At 46.7% G+C, this 18,613-nt stretch overlaps 1 protein-coding gene across 6 annotated transcripts in view; it reads right to left on the bottom strand.

The window, feature by feature from the left end:
- Nucleotides 1–17,590, bottom strand: part of AP1G1 (adaptor related protein complex 1 subunit gamma 1) — a 39,069-nt gene extending 21,479 nt beyond the window's left edge. Inside the window, exons 1-6 of one of the 6 annotated variants that reach the window (XM_073584738.1) lie at nt 17,308–17,590; nt 5,724–5,927; nt 4,177–4,301; nt 2,560–2,701; nt 2,262–2,358; nt 2,061–2,137 (exon numbers count right to left, since the gene is read on the bottom strand). In XM_073584738.1, the coding sequence (XP_073440839.1) occupies nt 2,061–2,137; nt 2,262–2,358; nt 2,560–2,701; nt 4,177–4,301; nt 5,724–5,924 (642 nt within the window). In that variant the 5' untranslated portion in view covers nt 5,925–5,927; nt 17,308–17,590. The other 5 variants (XM_073584741.1, XM_073584745.1, XM_073584719.1 and 2 more) reach the window with 5 other exon arrangements.
- Nucleotides 17,591–18,613: the final 1,023 nt, after the last annotated feature.

Here is an 18,613-nt window from a genome sequence, read left to right as displayed (position 1 = left end):
GTGAGATCCGCCACCGATTGTGATAGAGAAGAAGCCCACCCAGGAATGGAGGATTCACTCTCACGTGGAGCAATAGGGGGCTCCTGGGCGGCGAGCTGAATGGGATTGCTGCAGTCGAGGCAGAGGGGAGTGGACTGACCTGAGGGAAGTTTGCGATTGCAAGAAGAACATGCAAAGAACTTGACTAAAGTGCAAGTGGCGGAAGCAGGGGGACGAGCACGATCAGGCTTAGAGTTAGACATAATGAGGGACAGTCACTGAAGCAGTGCAGGAAGGTTGGGGGACAGGAGGCAGAGGAGGGTGTCAGTCTGCAGTTGCAGAGCTACTCACGGTCCGGTGTCCTGTAGATGCTTCCAGCAAGCGATGCTGCACGGCTCGTCTGGACCTGCAGGGCCACAGATAGGAGAGACGGAGCTCGGCTGATAGGCTGGGAAAAATGGCGGCAGCCTGAGAGGAGCCGGATAGAAAAGCGCGCGCTTCCTTGAGGAGACAGGGAGGAGTGGGCGGGGTTAACCGGAGTAAGAAAAGGCCGCAGATGGCGCCGTCCGCTGCCAATAGGAAGGCTAGGGGGCTGAGCACCGACTCCTGAGCGCAGATGCCGAGGGAGAGAGCGGTGGGCGGGCCGAGAACGGGCGGGAGAGAAGCCTGCCGAAGGAAGAAGGCGGGGGGCGTGGCTGCGACCCCGAGCAAGGCCCAAACAGAAGCCGGGGCCTGGAGTAAATGCGGTGGCTGCCGGGAAGCGCGGGGCGGCACGGATGTAACGCTGCACTGCCGCAGCGACCGCTCCTCAAGGGTCCATGCCTGCAGCCCAACTGCTGTGATAAAATAAGATAAGTGCAGCCGGGGAGGGGGGGCCAGGGAAAGGAGAGGCTGCTGAGAGGAGCCGATGGGGGAAAAGCCACTCAGGGATCCCATACTTACCCTGTACCAGATCCTGTCTTCTGAGGGCAAAACCTGCAGAGGAAGATGGTACCTCAACATCCAGAGAAGGATGTTTGCGTCTCTTCCAGACCAACAGGCTCTGGTGGGCGAGTGGGTGGTAGACGGGGGGTGAGGACTAGCTGGAACGCCTGACACGCATCCGTGCTCGGGCTCTTGGTCCTGCCGTGGAGAGCTATGAGGATACGGGGTGGCAGTACATGCCGTACTCATAGTCTCTTTGTGGGACTACAGATGTGACCAATCACTCTGTATCCCTCTTGTGATCTTTGTACCTGAAAAGAAAACGACGCACACTGAGGTAGAAATGGGTCTAACGAAAGACCCGTGTCGACCTCCTACTGACACTAAGCTAAACTGAGGAAATTAGTGCCGGTCGGTGGGGTGTATACTGCGGAGGAGGAGCTAACCTTTTTCTGTACATAGTGTCAGCCTCCTAGTGGCAGCATCATACACCCATGGTTTCTGTGTCCCCCAATGAAGCGATAGAGAAAATATACCACCAGATTAATGATGTGCAGCACTATCTTGGTGCCAACCAAAACATTACATAAGGAAAAGATGCATCAGGCCAATCATACAGAGGGTAATGGTGGTACAATACTAAGCCAAGGTAAAATTAACCCTTTTAAGAATAGTCCTTTCTTCATAAAGCTTTTTTAAAATGGTACCATTTCGGGTTACTGAAAAACTAAGCTTTTTTTTTTTTTTTTGGGGGGGGGGGGGGGGGGTCCCTGTTAGGCCCCCAACTGCATTGGCAATGCATTGGGAACGCCATGATGAATTGGCCAGTAGGCTGAGAGATGGAGCTTCCTCCCCCTGACTAACGGCCTAGATGCTGCGGTCGCTACTGACCATGGTATCTAGTGGATTAAACTGTGGGAACTGGCATTCTTACCTACCCCCGTGGTATTAGCTGGGCTCCTGCAGCTACAAAAGCACTATATATCTGTTATGGGGCCTTAACTTACCAGTGATTAGAATGGACATCTCCACCATAGAGAAAAGCAGTTACTAAATCTGCCCCAAAGGCTTTTAGAGAGGACAACCTCGCCAAGGTGGAAAGGATCAGCAATAAAAAAAAAAAAAAAAAAAAAAATTAAAAAAAAAAAGCTACCTACCTTTCTAAAATGTGTCAACATGTCGGGGCTCCGCTCACACATCTCTGTCAGGAGCACCACTGAGGTATGCAGAACTCCTGTAAAAAAGCCACAAAAGTAAAATGTATTAAAATGAATAAAAATAAATCTAAGCACAGAAAGTAACACAGGAATGTGGGCACATGAGCAATTGCCACACGTCATAATGTCGCTCGCACATACCGTGGTTTTTCTCGTTCAGCAGGTTTTTCGTAGCAGGTAAAAACATTTCCATAAGCTCTGGGACCTTTCTGATGACGTGAACAGCACATAATGCAGCCTGCACAAACACGTACAGAGCAAATTGCATTTATAAGACACTGCTCAAATTTCCTAATATGGCGGTGGGCAGCCTAGCTGCTGCAATACTACAACTCCCAGCATGCCACGACTCCTTAGACTGCGCATGCTGCAAGTCTGCCCCCATCTGAACTTGCATTTTGTAAACCCGTCCACAACGACGAGCTCTTTGTGCACTTACCTTCTTGCGCAGGTAGGAATTGGACGTTTTCAGAAGTTTCTCTACCTCCCCCGCAAGGTCTCTGCACATCTCGGAGGATCCCATGCAGCCCAGTGTGCACAGCGCCAGACCCTGCACATACTGAGTGCTGTGATTTAGGTCACTAAAAGAGAAAGGAGGATACAAGTTACACAAACCTGACAATAACCGAGCGTACATGTGTATGAGGGACAACCATTGAGTGTTCGCCGACTTTGATGTGCTGTCTATCATCAGGGGGACAATGCACTCGGACCCCAATAATCATATCCTTGTGTTACAGCTTTAATGAAAGCTAAGCTCAGAGCCAGAATACAGCAGAGGCGCAAGAACGGGAGCGATTACTCATCCGCTGCTGTTTTCTCCATAGACCTCCCACGTAGAATGACATCACCCATACGGTAAACAATTGTACACAAATCAGAGGATATTTATACAGGGGGCAACAAAAACAGACGATTACAAGCTTCACAATACCATATGCAAACAGGTCATGATGTGGTCAAGCAGCGCAGATTCAAATCTCGCCTCAACAGAGGCTCAATGCTGCACCGTAGTAGTGTACCTGTCATTGGTGATAGGAGGGATCCCTTCCCCAATGTGGCCCCCTTTTAGTGTGTTTTCCCACTGAATACAGCAGAAGGGACAGACTATGAATGCATTTATTTGATCTCACCTCTGTAATTCTTTTTGTGAATACAGGTCACTAGGCAAAATTAAAAAAAAAAAAAAAAAAATCTCCAAACTTAAAATATGCAAGGTGCGTACACTATACATTGCACGGATCCTCTGTGATCAGCTGCTCTCTCTGTATATTTTTACAGTATAAATTTTGCAATTTGCTGCACTTTTTATTAGCTCCCTTTCCAGTGTTGCATGTCACTAGATCTTACTTTCTCCAGTTACAGCCCCAGCTCTTAGTCTCATCTCCTACCTATAATCGTGCACAGAAATGAGAGCTAGGAAAGACAACAATGGACAAGTAGAGCGATTCAGCTTATTCATTCGGCTGCGCTGGGAATCAAAACATGAAGAGCGGTCACCATGGGATTCAGCTTCGGCTGTCGGCAGATTATTTGCCCTCTGCAATTAATGAAACGCTGGATAAGAGAAGTCGCTCTGATGTGAAAACAGAAATATGATGGCTATGGCTGACCCTAAACGACACGTTCGGTGATGGTGACTGGAGGGAGTTGAAAGGTCTGAAAATTGCAAATCTGCAGCATGCACCATCAGTCAGAAACTTGCTAGGGAGGAAACTGATCCGCGCCACCACCAAATATCCGATGAGGTGCTGTTCTAGTCGACTGACTGCTGCAGCGGTCATGTGACAGAAGAAGATTCACAGGATGGATGGCTTCCAGTCCAGCACAGACCACCTGTTCGTCACATCCTTATTTTATCAAAAGGTATACAAACAATATATTCCACACAGACCCTAAAAGCTATGAACAGTATCGCATGTAGGAGGACACATGTATACACATCCCATCACAGACACAGGCCATGTCATCAAGTGCCAGCGGGCCTTGGGCAGAGGTGTGTTAGGAGATGACTGCAGCAATCAGCCAATGGTCGCACTCCTGTTTTAGGCCTTACTTCTTAATGCAGTTGGTCATCAGCAGGTGGACATCTTGTCTTTCATCCAGCAGGAGCATTGCACCTAGGTAACCGATCCTCTTGTCTGTGAATTTCTGAGAGGCGATGAGCTTCAAGCACTCGAGCTGCAGAGGAAAAACAAACAATTCAATCCGGGGTCTGTGTCATCCCTCGTGGAGAGATGTGGGAGTAAAGCTGCAAAGAACACAAACTAGAGAGGCGGTGGTAGGGCAAACAGTCCGACAGGTGATGAACTGAAGAACAAAACACTTAAATAAAAGAGTGGATGCCTCTGATAAATGTACAACCCTCTGCTGCACGAGTAGTGGGATGAATAACCCCTCTATCATCAGGTGAACATTTGGTTTCCCTCCTACAGCCATAACTTTTTTTTTTTTTTCAATGGAGATGTGTGAGAGCTTTATTTTTTCCTGTTTTTCCTGGTACAATTTTTGAGGCACAAATTATGTTTTAATTTTATTACTTTTGGTTTTTTGGGTGGGGAGAGATTTGACGTGAGAGAAAAAAAACAACAAATCTGGAAATTCAATTATTTACATTACAACATTTAACTGTCTTTTTAGTTTCAACTTTATATTTTTTTCAATATTAGCTTAAACATTCATATATTTTTTTTTTAATTTCTTGAACTTAATAAAGTTGAATCACGCTAACTTTATAAAAAAAAAAAAAAAAAAAGCATTTTACAATTCTAAAAACTTGGGTTTTTATCCCCTTTCACTTACTTACTTTTTTTTTGTCCTCTGCTCTCCTTAGATAATTTGAACCTTTGATCGCTTGCTCTAGATACTTTCGTATTGTTATATTAGTGAAAAGGAGCCCATGAGCAAGCTGGAATTCATGGGAGTACAAAGATGGTGGTGACGGGGCTATTGTTGCCCCCTGATTGCCATGTACCCCACCTGCACCTGTCAGGAGAGCTGACGGACACACAAACGTCCTGATGCGAGAGATTGTCAGCGGCATCTATATGGCTAAACAGCAGCAATGGGAGCGGGCTCCGGTCACTGCTGTTAGGAAGAGGATGCCCGCTGTACAAGGCACCTAGATTACCCCAGGACACAAGTAATCATTAAAGTCAAATTTTAACCAAAACGGCAAGTCACACTGCACAACTGTCCGCCTGGCTGGGTACAGATACTGCAGTGGGAGAAAAGTTTGCATGTGCCATCAAAGGGCTTAGGCTGTGTTCACACACAGCGTTTTTTTAGCGGTTTTTACTGCGGTTTTCACTATAAAACCGCTAAAAATAAGGTGCACAGTCATTTCTATGCATTTTGCACTTTGTGTGCACATTGATGCGTTTTTTACCGCGAAAAAACCGCATCGCGGTAAAAACCGCAGCATGCACATTAATTTTGCGTTTTTTTCCGCGGTTTAGGCTTCTCCCATGCTTTTAGAAACCGCTGCGGTAAAAAACGCATCAAAACCGCGCAAAAACCGCCGCGGAAAAATAGGTGCGGTTTCTGGGAAGGGATTCAGGTTTTTGTGCAGAAATTTTCTGCAACGTGTGTACTTAGCCTTACCTGGCCAAAATGAGCAGGATATCCCAGCATGTGCATATACAGCAGCTTGGCCACATTGCGGCAGCGATATGTGTTGTCTTCCTCCCGGAATGATGAGCGGATGGCGGCGCACTCCTTCTGGATCATCTCCCGCTCCTCGGCTTGTGTGCGTGCTGTCCGGATGGTGCGGATCAGCTCCCGCAGTCTGATAGGGGCCGGCATCCTCTGCAGGAAACACAGACGCCATTATTTAAAAATACGGGTCAGCAATGATCAGGCAGTGTCTTGTTGTCAGGGGAAGAAGCGATCTTCAGTTGTCAATCCATTCATATGTTTCCAAGAGAAACAGCAGAGGGACGGTCACTATAGATTGCAGTAGAGTTATGCAGCCCGGATCTGAGCTCTCTCTGATCTCAGCTGTACATTAAGCGTGAGCGCCGTCTCACTAAGCGACATACCAGCGATCCAGACACCGATATGAAGGTGTCAGGATCGCTGGTAAATCGCTATGTGATCGCTGGTCATCCTGTAAAAAATAGAATCAAAATAAAAAATATAGTTATTCTCACCTTCCGACGTCGCGTTCAGCCATCCTGCCTCTCTCCACGCTCCGGTCCCAGTGATCCTTTGCACGAATGACCGCGAGATGTCACGGTCTCGCGGGATAACAAAGTCTCGCGGTCATTCGTGCAAAGGAGCACAGGGACCGGAGCGTGGAGAGAGGCAGGATGCCTGCGCGGGACTTCGGAAGGTGAGAATAACTATATTTTTAATTTTTTTTATTATTTTTTTACACCTGATCGCTGGTCTCCCGCTGTCACACTCAGCGAAGCGTTCTGGCCAGCTGGAGACCACCGACCAAAGAAATGTCCAGAGATTTCTTGCAGCGATCAGCGATACCGGCAGGGGGGCCGCTCGCTGATCGCTGTCACACACAGCGATCTCGCTGGTGAGATCGCTGTTACGTCACAAAAGTTGACTCCCTCTGATCCTGAGATTAAGAATTGCATTATTTCCAAGCACAGCGCCCCCTTCCTCCTCAGGCTGTGCAAGGGAACTGCAGCACTCAAAGTGAAAGGGAAAGTGCAAAACAAAAAAAAAAAAAAAAGCTACCAAACCAATGAATCAAAGCCGAAGCCCCTTCACTGTCCGGATCGATGAGATCCACACTAATCACAGAGTGATGGTTTCTCCTAATGACAGGCCATAACACTTTAACTGTGCACTATACAAGTCACACATCACACTGTACTGCACCACAAACACAGCTCGGCTACATCTGTGAATTTAAAGGGCTATTCCCATCTTCATGGATAGTTATTGTCAAATAAGTGCATGTGAAACTAAGCACTTTTCCAATTTACTGCTTATTAAAATTTGCAGCCGTTCTTGAGATATAAACACTTTTCTTGTTTCCGTCTCGTCGCCTGGGAAACCGACCACCGATGCGGTCTAGCTTGTGAACTCCGCACTAAAGATCTTTGCCAGCTTCAAATTAGTGCCTACAAGCTCAATAGAAAACAGCCTGCATTGCTCTGCTGTCAAGCAGCGGTGGTCGGTCTCCAAGGTAACGAGCTGTAAACTAAAGAAAAGTGTTGAAGCCTCAAAAATGGCTGCACAGCGTGCTTTAAAGCGCGGCACGTGTGAAATGCTACATGATACTTGTGGATGAACGCCGCCGACTGGAATTTTATTTTTGTTCCAGGAACAGCGGCTCTGGTCACTATAGATCAGGGTCCATGGAAACTGCCACACCTCACTGTACAAACAGCAGGCATGGAGCCCGAGCATCTCCTATCCCACGGGCGTGACCCATCGACCTGCAGGCTGAGCAAGGAAAAAGAGGAAAAGCCGATGATTGCTTAAGAGGTAAAGTTATAAAAAAAACAAACGTCTTATTATGGCTACTACGATGGTGACACCACGAGGTACAGATGGGCGCGCTGAGCGGACCCTCACATGTAGGAATTCATACGTTCCTATACACACGATGACGACGGTCCAGCTGCCATGTTGGTAGCCCAGGGCCAGTAGACTAGAGCCCTTTGAGCCCCTTCCTGTGCAGTGGACAGGAGCAAGCCATCGAAACACACTGGAAAACTCCTTTAGGCTATGTGCACACGTTGCGGATTCTGCTGCGTTTCCGCAGCGGTTTTGGCCCTGCGGAAACGCAGCAGTTCCGCCGACATGGTACAGTACAACGAAAGCCTATGGGTTTTCGAAAACGCTGTGCTCACGCTGCGGTTTTTTCCGCGCGGTTTTGCTGCGGTTTACAAACCGCAGCATGTCAATCGTTTGGGCGGTTTCACACCTTTAACATAGTAGAGGTGTGAAACCGCAGACCAAAACGCAGGTCACTTTACCTGCGTTTCTGTGCGGAAAAACCCGCAGCGGAATCCGCAATGTGTGCACATAGCCTTAAGGACTCGTTTACACCGGCATATTAGCAATCCGTCTTGTATCATTTAATTCACATTAATTTTTGGCAATATTTCTATATGAAGCAGGATACAGTGGATCCATATGTAGATTATTATTTTAGCTGCAAGTTGTAAGCATTTGCATCTGCAGAGACAAAAACTCATAAAATACAAAAATGAAACGATTAAAAAAAAAAAATCTGTATTTTCAAATGCAAGTGTCAATGAGTCCTTAATCATCAATCTCTCTCTCCATCTGCTGCAAAACAAAAAAAACATACTACCCAAGCCTGCGAAACACAAATTGGAGTAACACTGGCAAGGCATGTTGGGAGTTGTAGTTTTGCGGCATGTTGTAGTTTTATTCCTGCATAGCCCTATGATTATATCAGGACATAAAATTGGGCTGGTCCTCTAACATGGTAAAGGAAGGAATAAAATATCATGTGATGGACTGAGGTTTTGGTCTGCAACCTGTGGCCTCCAGGTGTCACTAGAATACAACTCCCACCATGCCCCAGAAGTAGTAGTCCGGCAACAGACAGAACTTGTCTAAGGACGCAAAAGGAGGCGATGCCGTCACCGCCGAGACTCCCTTACCTTCCATTTTTCGACTGCTAGGTCTGACAGTGTCTCCAACAAGTCCATCGGCCCAAAGTTACACGACGCTGTCCTCCTCTTCACCCTTCCCCTGTTTAAATCAGACTTAGAGAGAAAGCGAGAGAGAGGCGATGCCCCTCCCCGGGGAGCTTTCTATGCAGGTGAATGGGAACCGGACAGGGGAGGGCCATACAAAAAAAGCAACTCAAACAGGTGGAGCGGAAGAGGAGTGGAGTGCGGCGTGGAACTGTCCGGAGACTGGACCCTGGGGGTGAGGCAGGGAGAAGGCAGAAGGTACGGAAAACACATTTATTGCATACGTAATGTTTAAAATGAAAGTTTGTCAGCGATTGTACATAGAATTAGGCGGAGTAAGTTTATATAATAGTCGTAGGTCAGCCTGCGAATGCACGAGAGGTGCCTGCGGCAGATTTCTAGGAGCGCTCGCAATCCTGTGTGTCATGTCTGTGGATCTGCCTTCCCGCCCGCACATGTATGCAGCGCATCAAGCTTCAAGGGAGATGGTCACCATTTTTAGAAATGTTGCCCCCATTTAAAAGTGGTTCTCTCCATAAGACAAGCCCTTCACAAATGCCTATTAGAGTCGATAACATGTTCTATGGACTCGTTTCAGAGTCCCCTTCTGACATCATTTAAGCTTGTCCCCCTACACAGATGTCCACTTGACGTTTCAGGACAGAGGAGAGCCTCTCGTGCATAGAACCATAATACATTTCCCCTGCAGGAGGCGCTAATGAGATGAGTTCTCCTATACAGCGCAGAGATTCGACACAAATTCCCCATCCCCTTATAAAAGGGCCCTCCATCCCACAGTCGGCCGTGTCCGAGGGCGGCTCATTTATCCTCATGCTGCAGGGAGATGAAGCCTCCGTATGGCGGCCACTGATCAGATCAGACCACACACAGGACTTGTTTGTACTCTGTAACCATGGCAACACACAGCTCCGCACCGGAGCTGTAAGTACAAAGCTGAGGTTTTTAATTAAGGCGCTTTTGCAATGTGGCTCCATTTTAAGAAAACGCCCAACAATTTTCCTTGCTTACCATTCCGCTTAAAGGGAAAGTTTTACCATCGTAAGTAAAGGCACATGATCAGTGCAATCATTTAAAGGGGTTTTCCAGGCGTGGGATATGACTAATCCTATTCTCACCATTGGCCACAATGCAGTGTACATCCAGACCTGATCGGCGGGGGGTACCAGATGTCAGACCCCCACTCATTGGATATTGATGTCTTTTCCCACAGATCGTTTATCAGTTCCATAGTAGTTCTTTAATTACTACTTTGAGTCAGACTTTTAGATCCCCCCACTATCTAAAAAACGAGCCCTGTGTTCCCATTGCAGTTTTTGCCCTACACAGGCACACTGCGACCTCCAAATTCAGTGAATGGGTCAGGCAGCAATTCCCTGCATACCTGTGGGGTCCGGGAGGCGCTGCCGAGCTGGAAAAATGAATGTGAAAAGGGGGCAGTTCTGGGCACAATTTTTTGGACACGCATTTGACGGTTTACAACCTGCTCACCTAGAACACCTGAAAATAAACCGATAAAGGACGACAAAGGCTTTCACCGAGTGCTCCTTTATGGGGCGAGGCCTAAACAGTCACCAAAACGAAAAACCATCTTTGCGAGACTCCTGTGAAATCAGCATTCTCGTTACCTGATCCGGCAGAGGCCACAGCGCTCTCCTGTAATAATGAAGGCTGCACTATGGACGGTCATGTATATTTAAGTCGCCGTCTGAAGCCTTTTTTCTTCCTTTTCGATGGCAGCACTGTAACATGAGCCACACTGACCCTTATGAGCAAAGCTCATAAGTTTGGGTTTGGGAAGCAGAAAACGTGAGAATCTGCAAATCACTTTTTATAAAAATCTCTCCAAAGTCCTGACCTTTGGGGTCTCCCTTGTGTGTAACTTTACTGCCTGTTGTCAAGTGTAATCAGTCTCCTGCAGCAAAGACCCCAAGACAGATAACAAAGAGAGTGATAAGCTACGGATGCACAGACGAAAAAAAGGGATAAAGCACCAAATTGTGCAGATTTTCTTGGCATTGCAAAAGGGCAAAATCCTCCGTGAAAAGCAGTAGCACAAACTAACAAGCAGCAGATCTGACATCCGCATCACACGGAAATTTTCCATTGGTGCCAACATGGGCGGAAAACTGCAGTAAAATCCGCTGGCGGGGCAGACATGGTGGATCTTTCTGCCATTTTTTACACCTGCTCTTTACCATCTCTACACGATCAGGTTCAGTCTGATCTCTTCAGGAATGAAGGAGGGTACGTGAGGGGCAACATTCTGTGTTATGTATACAGGGGGCACAGTCCCAGGAGAACAGAAAAAATAAGCAATAAAATGGGTTCTAACGTTTTATTGAGTGACATCGATCTTCAGAGACTACACAAAGATGATGCCCCGAGCTCCATGGTGCAACTGCCTGCCTTTGAAATGGTTTTTTGTTCACTGACTGCAAGCAGTGATGTTAAAAAAAATTAAAAAGGGATATAAGTAGTAAAAAGTTTGGGAGGACAAAAATGAGGCATAATCAAACGTGTGAAATGAAAGGACGGTAATTCTAGAGTGAGTGGATCTGTGGGAACTTGAGACTTTTGGGTCGTGTGCTCCTTCCAGTGACGGTAACGTAATACAGACGGCGTCTCGTCTGCATATATGGTAGCGGAGTCATCTGAGGAATAGCAGAGGCTGCTGCAGATCAGTACGAATTACACGTTCTCCATCGATTTGCAGCGTCAGTGAAAGCTGCTGCTCAATATTCCAGAACTGTGGAGACTGAGCAAAGGAAGTGGCAGAGCACCTGTTTATGTGCACATATTGGGGTCAGTTAGGACTGTGAAGCGGGATGACCCCACGGATCTAAAGACAAAAATTCACGCAACACCGTGCAAACCTAGAGGACTACAATACTAATGACCTACCCTCTCGTTACAGTGAACAGGAGCTGAGAATGGCCACTACATAGCGAAAGGAGAACACGGTAACAGCTGATCGATAGTGGTCTCGGACCCCCAGTAATCTCATATCGATCCAGCCAACTATATCAGACCACCCTTTTTTTTTTCTTCTTTTTTAAGAAGCATGTGAATGAGATTGATTATCAATATGCGATCAGTAGGTGTCTGACACCCAAAACCTGTAGTACTGAGAACCGCCACTATACATTCAATGGCACCGTGCTGTCGCGGCTCTTTACACGGTGGGCACCCGGCAGCAGCTGGGCTGTAACAGGCTGATCGGTGGGATCTGGTACTGATGAGCGCTCCTAAATATCTACATAATAAACAGGAAGAAGCCAACATAGATGAAGCAATCCAGATACTGACAAACTGCAGAAATAGTAACTCCCCCTATATAACATCCAGTATATGGTTGCAGACAGATTCTGCTTCGAGGATTTGCAACGCATTGCTGTACAGTATGTGTGATCAGAGACTTCAATACCTCGTTCACATGTACTGAGACAGCAATCCCTGCAGGCATCGACTCCATGCTGCATCCGAAAGCAAAGTGACAAGTGATGGCCAATGGCTAAATGATTTTGCAAATAAAGGGGTTATCTGGCACCGCTTGCCTCGGCAGGTATCATACACAAGTACTGTTCAGTCAACTATGACGCATACACGTCTTTTTGAGGAGTGTGGGGTTTTAACATAGGCAACGCCACAAAACCCATTTAAAAGCCAAAACCTCCAAATTCATGTGGCCATCAGCCATGTCACATGATGGCGTTGTTTCAGCTGTATGCACAAGCCACAGAGAAGGAACAGAGATTGACGGGCTTATTTTCCAACCCCATAAAAAGAAAGTCATCCATTATTCATTGGATAGAGAATATCATGCTGATCGCTGGGTGTTAGATGGCTGGGACCCCCAAAAACAGGACTCTGCGGGCCCAACTTGAACAAAGTGTGGCCTTTGCTCCATTCATCATCTATGGGACTGCAGGAAAAAGGTGATCACTAGTGCCATAGTCAATGAATGGAGCGGATGTTGAACACCATTCAGGAAAGGGCTGCAAAGCCCAGCGGTCACACCTCAAAATAAAAAAATCAGCAAGTTACCCCCTTACCCCATAAATAGTGGATAACTTGATTTTTTGGGAAAAAAACCCTAAAAAGTAACTCAGCATATTTGCATAAGGATTGCAAAAAGTATATCTTTTTCTGGGATGAGCCAAACTACTCGGGGTGCCCCTCATGTACAGCAAGGTCTCTGCAGTACCCTATTTTATAGTAGCAGAGATTTAGGAAGCATTACACAACTTACAGAATCCCTTTTAGGACCAGGGTATTATCTAGTAGGAAACACCCAGCTGGGCGAGTTGTTTTTTCTTCATTTTAGTCTCTGAATGCAACAGTCCCATTCACTGACACTGAGAAGATCTTACAAAAGAATGAAACCAGAAATCTGCACATTTTTTAGTTAATGATGATGTCGCTTTCTATCCGCAAGGCCTTTCATAAAGACACAAGAGTGGAAAACTATGTTACCCCCGAAGTACAGGCCGGGGAGCGATACTACCCCCTGACTACCATTCAATGCCTTCTATAATCCCACGTCCTAGCACAAAAGGTCCTCAGACCGTTTCAGGAGGCGAGAAGAGTTTACCAATCCCCAAACTAATCAGCCGAGGAGTAATCTTTTACCATTCACCGGACCCTGCGTTCCTGCCCTCCATGGATCGCTGCCTGGAATGTGACTTTATAACCTTGTCCTGCAGCCTACGGTGAACCGCACGCAGCAGATCCCGGCGGAGCCGCGCATCTCCCGACGTCTTATCCCCTTCCTATCGGCTAATTAGCAGCCGGGGAGACAGGATCTGAGAGCGGCGGAGCCGGGGAAACTTCATCTTACAAAACGAATTAACATGTCAGCTACTCCCTGACTGCAAATCATAGATCAGTGCATTGCTGCCGCTGCTACACCACTCCCTTTAATCAATGCCAGGACCCTGCCCATGGTGCATGCCAGCTACTATCACAGAGTATTTCCCCATATCATACAGATCTCCAGTAAATAAGCATCTTCCCCTGTGAAGTCACTAAATATATATCCATTTCTAGGAAAGCGGGGATGCAAACAAATGTCATTCAGCTTTCTTAGCGTCCTGAACGTTACAAGGGCTGCTCCGGCACATTACCTGCCAGGACATGCACATGCCTGGTAGGTATTATGTCGACACGACTCGCCTCTTGATGTGGATGTGATAAATGTCAGAGAATCCTTTTAAAGACCTCCTAGATATAAAAGCAAACATCAATGATGCACCCATCACAAGATTTTCAATGCCACTGAAGAGGTGGTGGCACAACGAGCTGCGCTCTCCTACCATTTCTATGGGAGCTTCAAAAATTTCCATCTCATAAACTGATTGCATATAACCTAAGATGTCCCATCAATATATTGGTGGGGGTCTAACTTATAGGAACCCCACCAACCCAGAAAAAGGTTGACCCTCGGTGCTGATTCCACTTATTCACAGGAGCTTGCTGCAGTTCCCGGAGCAGTGGGAGGCCGGGGCACCGCTGGGCAGGGAAAAGACTGAATCACAGCTTCATTCTCAGGATCAGCGGGTGGTGTGTCCATGACTTTACAATAATTAGAATACCCCTTTAGTAATATACATCTGAATTTCCACAACATCACCTCTCTGTGTAATACCAGACCCCTCTGTGCTCACCCCAGACTGGAGGAGACATTCCAGGGCTCATTACATGGACTCTGGGTCTTAAGATTCCTGTATTTGCTACATGCTGAAAATCTTAATCCATAGGACGGCTCACGCCTAATAAATGCATTCAATGTATCCCACAGAGCGAGCCACAAAAAAAAACAAAAAAAAAAACCCATGAATAAAGCAAAAATTAACAGAAGGAAAAAAAAAAAAATACACACAGCACCCAGCCCCCTCCAATAACATGGGATACTATAGCCAACAGGGGAAAGAAGTGGTTAATACTAGTTCTCATTGTTAAGAACTACAATCCATCCACTAAAATCAATAAATGTCTATGTTGTGAGGTCATCTCAATATCCTCCTGAAATTAAGAGCACCGGACCCGGAAAGGGTGAGTAAAGCCGAGGGACAGGGGTTTTTCTGATAGCAGAAACCCCTTTAATATCCAAGATGGGAGTATCCCTTTAAATCGGGCTGAATAGCTATACAGAATCACTGTTGACTTGTCTTTGCCTTTATAGTAATGTAATATCAAGTGGCAAAAATAGCCATGAAGACTCAGAAACAAAGTCACTGCGTCCAAAACTTTTCGAAAAACTTACAAAATTCAGAAAGTAAAATTGTGATTGTGCAACGCAGACACTGATGGACCATCTCCACGTAGGACCGATGTGGGGAATCTGTGCTCATCGCCAGTTAGCTGGCTGTATATGATACATCCACGTCCTCGGAGCCTCGCAGAAAACCTTACACAGCCATCATCATGAGTAATGGCGACCTGCCTGGCACTAAATAAACAATCAGTTTCCTACCTGCAATCATCGATCCCCCTCTTCAATCTATTCTTCCCTAGTTCCCTAAATTCTTGCACTCTCCGACTCTTTATTATTTTGCATCAGATAAAGCAAGAGAGACTTGTCTGTGTTGCAGGGAATTGTATCCTGAGACTGTGTAATTAAACTCCCAGTCTGACTGGGGCGGAAACCCGTAAGGGTGCAGTCAGACAACCATATAAATTGGACAGAGACCGGACTGGTCAGTGGCTCTTCTGACCCGAGTGTGACATCTGCATATATTTTAATGAAGCTGCCATGCACGGGACAACCGCAGGCCAGTCTGATTTATATGGTCATCAGACTGCGCCCTAACGGAGATCCATTTAAAGAGACTACATCCCTCCTCTTACTTAATACTTTCCCCACTCGCCCGTGGATCACCTTTTCTCTTTTCTTATCCCTTCTGGAAATTTGGTATTTAATAAAAACAAAATTACATCCCCCCATGGGTCGCCCAGCAGGCAACCTTACGAGCAACTAACAACTGCAGGGCAGGCTGTCAGTCATCAAGTAAGACTGTCTAACTCTATCCAAAACACAGATTTCCCATAAGTGATCTGCTCAACACCTCCATAAATTACACTGCATGTTCAATGTCAACAGCTCCCTTTAAAAAAAAATAAATAAAACCTGTATTACCCGCCATACACCTCAGAAGGTGAAAATACCTTCTTTTGGAATCCAAACGTGCCACAGAAAACTCTGGAGAAGCCGAACGGACGGCACTTAGGACAGGACCGATTCTCGACCACTGACAGCTGTCCAGGGCAGAGGAGCTGGGCAGTATCTTCTTCTAACACATGCACACATGGGAGAGACCTGTCACTCATCTGTAGAGGGGCGGGGAATAGCACCAGACTAGACTCCTCTTTATCTATGGTCCCCGGTTCTTCAAAAGAGGGTTTCATAGTAAAGTATACTAGGCTGCGATCGAGCAACCAAACTCTGATTCGTGCTGTCCGAATCTAGACACTGGGTTCCTTTAAAGCCGAAGCTGATAGGGCGCAGGGTTCAGGGTTCATAACAATCGCATCAGAGTCCCGGGAACGCGAGTGCAGACACTGGCATGGTAGGGGAGTATTGGTGTTTTTATTTTATTAGGGGTGGTCCTAGAAGTAAAAAACCCTTTAACCCCATTAAAGGCCGCTATGAATCTGACAGCAGCATTTAAGTGGTACAGTCCTGGAGATCGTGAGGCACGTATACGTCCTCCCGTGGAGATCACACGTTGGCTCATAGGGGACCCCTGTGATTCTCACTTTATACAGCGATCTCAGGATCAACGGGAATAAAAACGAGAAAACTTAAATATATTATAATAATAAATTATCCCCTTTTTCTATATAAAGAAAAAAAAAAAATTCAGCATCCAATCTATACAAACACAGACAAATATTTACCCTAAAAGCAAAAATTAAAAGACCAGAATTATCAATAAAAAAAACACGTCAGCCGGGCGCACAGAACACGAGCCCCCCCACACAAAAAGGTAAGGGTTGCAGAAAATGGAGAGAAACACACTTATTTTTTGTATTTGCATCTTTGGAATTTTTTTCCTCCCGTTTTTCGGCACATTTAGATGGTTAAAATAAAAAAATATGGTGCCATTCAAAACTATAAGCGGTCCCGCAAGATATGGACCCTCGCACGGCAGCCGGGATGGAAAATGGCAAAGATGGGGCTCTGCGAGAAAAAAATAAGAAAGGAATTGGGGGAAAAAAATACAAAAACACTGGGGGCCCCGCTGATCTAGGGGCCACGGTCACAGGACTCACAGACGGCGCCGGCTACCACGACGAAGAGCAGTAATCCAACAGTGGGCACAACAGCTGACATGCTGGGAGTTGTAGTCCCACAGCAGACGTTGGGGTCACAGAGAGGAAGGAGATGTCAGGCAGTCACCTCAGGTTCACCCTCTGCCCCAGAGCTGTCACTGCCTTCCCGGCCACAGCGCCCCCTGCCGAGGTCAGCAGCCCCCCACTAGGAGCCTCCCCAGCCGTCACAGTGCCCCCAGTGTCGCTGTCATTCTCACCGCCCGGTGCTGCTGCTATTTCCTCGGCTCCGGGACACCCAAAATGGCGGCTGATGGGCCGCAGCACCGCGGCTGTGCGGAGGGATCCTAGTGTAGCCGATGGGAAAGACGTCCCGTAAAGCGATCTGGACCGGAACGACAGTGGAATCACGACACGAGGAAGATGAAAGCGCCGCAGATGGCCGGCAGTGAAGAGCCGCTCACAGGGAATCTTCCACCCGGCCCGGAATTATTTTCTTTTTTTTCCCCTTATCTAGCGGAAGGACACAACTGAGAAGCGTCCAGGCAGTCAGTGATGACGTCAGCACAGTGCCCCGTCACTGCCAGACCCGGAAGCAGAGGAGGGCGGTGCCCAGGAGGTCACGTGGTACACTGTCAGGGCGCAGGAGGATGACGTGCAGGCACCTGTCACACTCCGCATCCGCCCATTTCATGCATTGCCTTCACTTAAAGGGCAACTCCATCATTCTTATTATTAGTGTTAATTCATTTTATTTTTCAGTTGAAACTGTTTAAAATACTAAATGAAGTATGAGGAAATATTCAGCTTGTCGAGCTGCTGTTTTTATCGATACCATTTTGCTGTAGATAACGACGTTTTGATTTCTGTTTATTGCATTTTTTCTTACCTTTCAATTATTTTTTTTCTAGCATTGACCGGACGGTTTGATTAATGTTATATTTATACGGACCCCCTTCAGTTTGCGTATCGGCAGAGTCTGGGGGTGGACGATGCTGTAGCGTATCTACTACAAACAGTACATTCCTTTTTGGACAATGATAGAACCACTGTGCGTGCCATGTTCTTCGATTTCTCCAGTGCATTCAACACCTTACAGCCACTATTATTACGTAATAAGCTGGTTGAAATGGCGGTTGATGAGGGACTAGTGAATTGGATCATTGATTATCTGTCGGACAGGCCACAGTTTGTGAGGTTGGGGGCGGCCGTATCGGATAGTGTGCGGAGTAGTGTTGGAGCCCCTCAGGGAACGGTGCTGTCGCCATTCCTTTTTACGTTATACACAGCTGATTTTCAGTATAAATCAGACCTTTGTCACCTTCAGAAGTACTCTGATGACTCAGTGATAGTCGGAGGTATTGAGAGAGACCGGGGGGAGGAGGAATACAGAAGGGTGGTTTTGGACTTTGTTGACTGGTGCCAGGCTAACCATTTAGAACTCAACGTAAAGAAAACCAGGGAGCTGGTGTTGAGTTATGGAAGGTGCATGAAGGATTGCTTACCTATCACTATTGATGGTCAGGATGTGGAGATGGTGGAGAATTTCAAATATTTGGGGGTTCA

The sequence above is a fragment of the Dendrobates tinctorius genome, unplaced genomic scaffold (genome assembly GCF_039654945.1).
Source record: "Dendrobates tinctorius isolate UK_male_01 unplaced genomic scaffold, ASM3965494v1 ptg000009l, whole genome shotgun sequence".
In the NCBI taxonomy this organism is placed as follows: Eukaryota; Metazoa; Chordata; class Amphibia; order Anura; family Dendrobatidae; genus Dendrobates; species Dendrobates tinctorius.
This window is presented reverse-complemented; position numbering and strand designations above follow the sequence as displayed.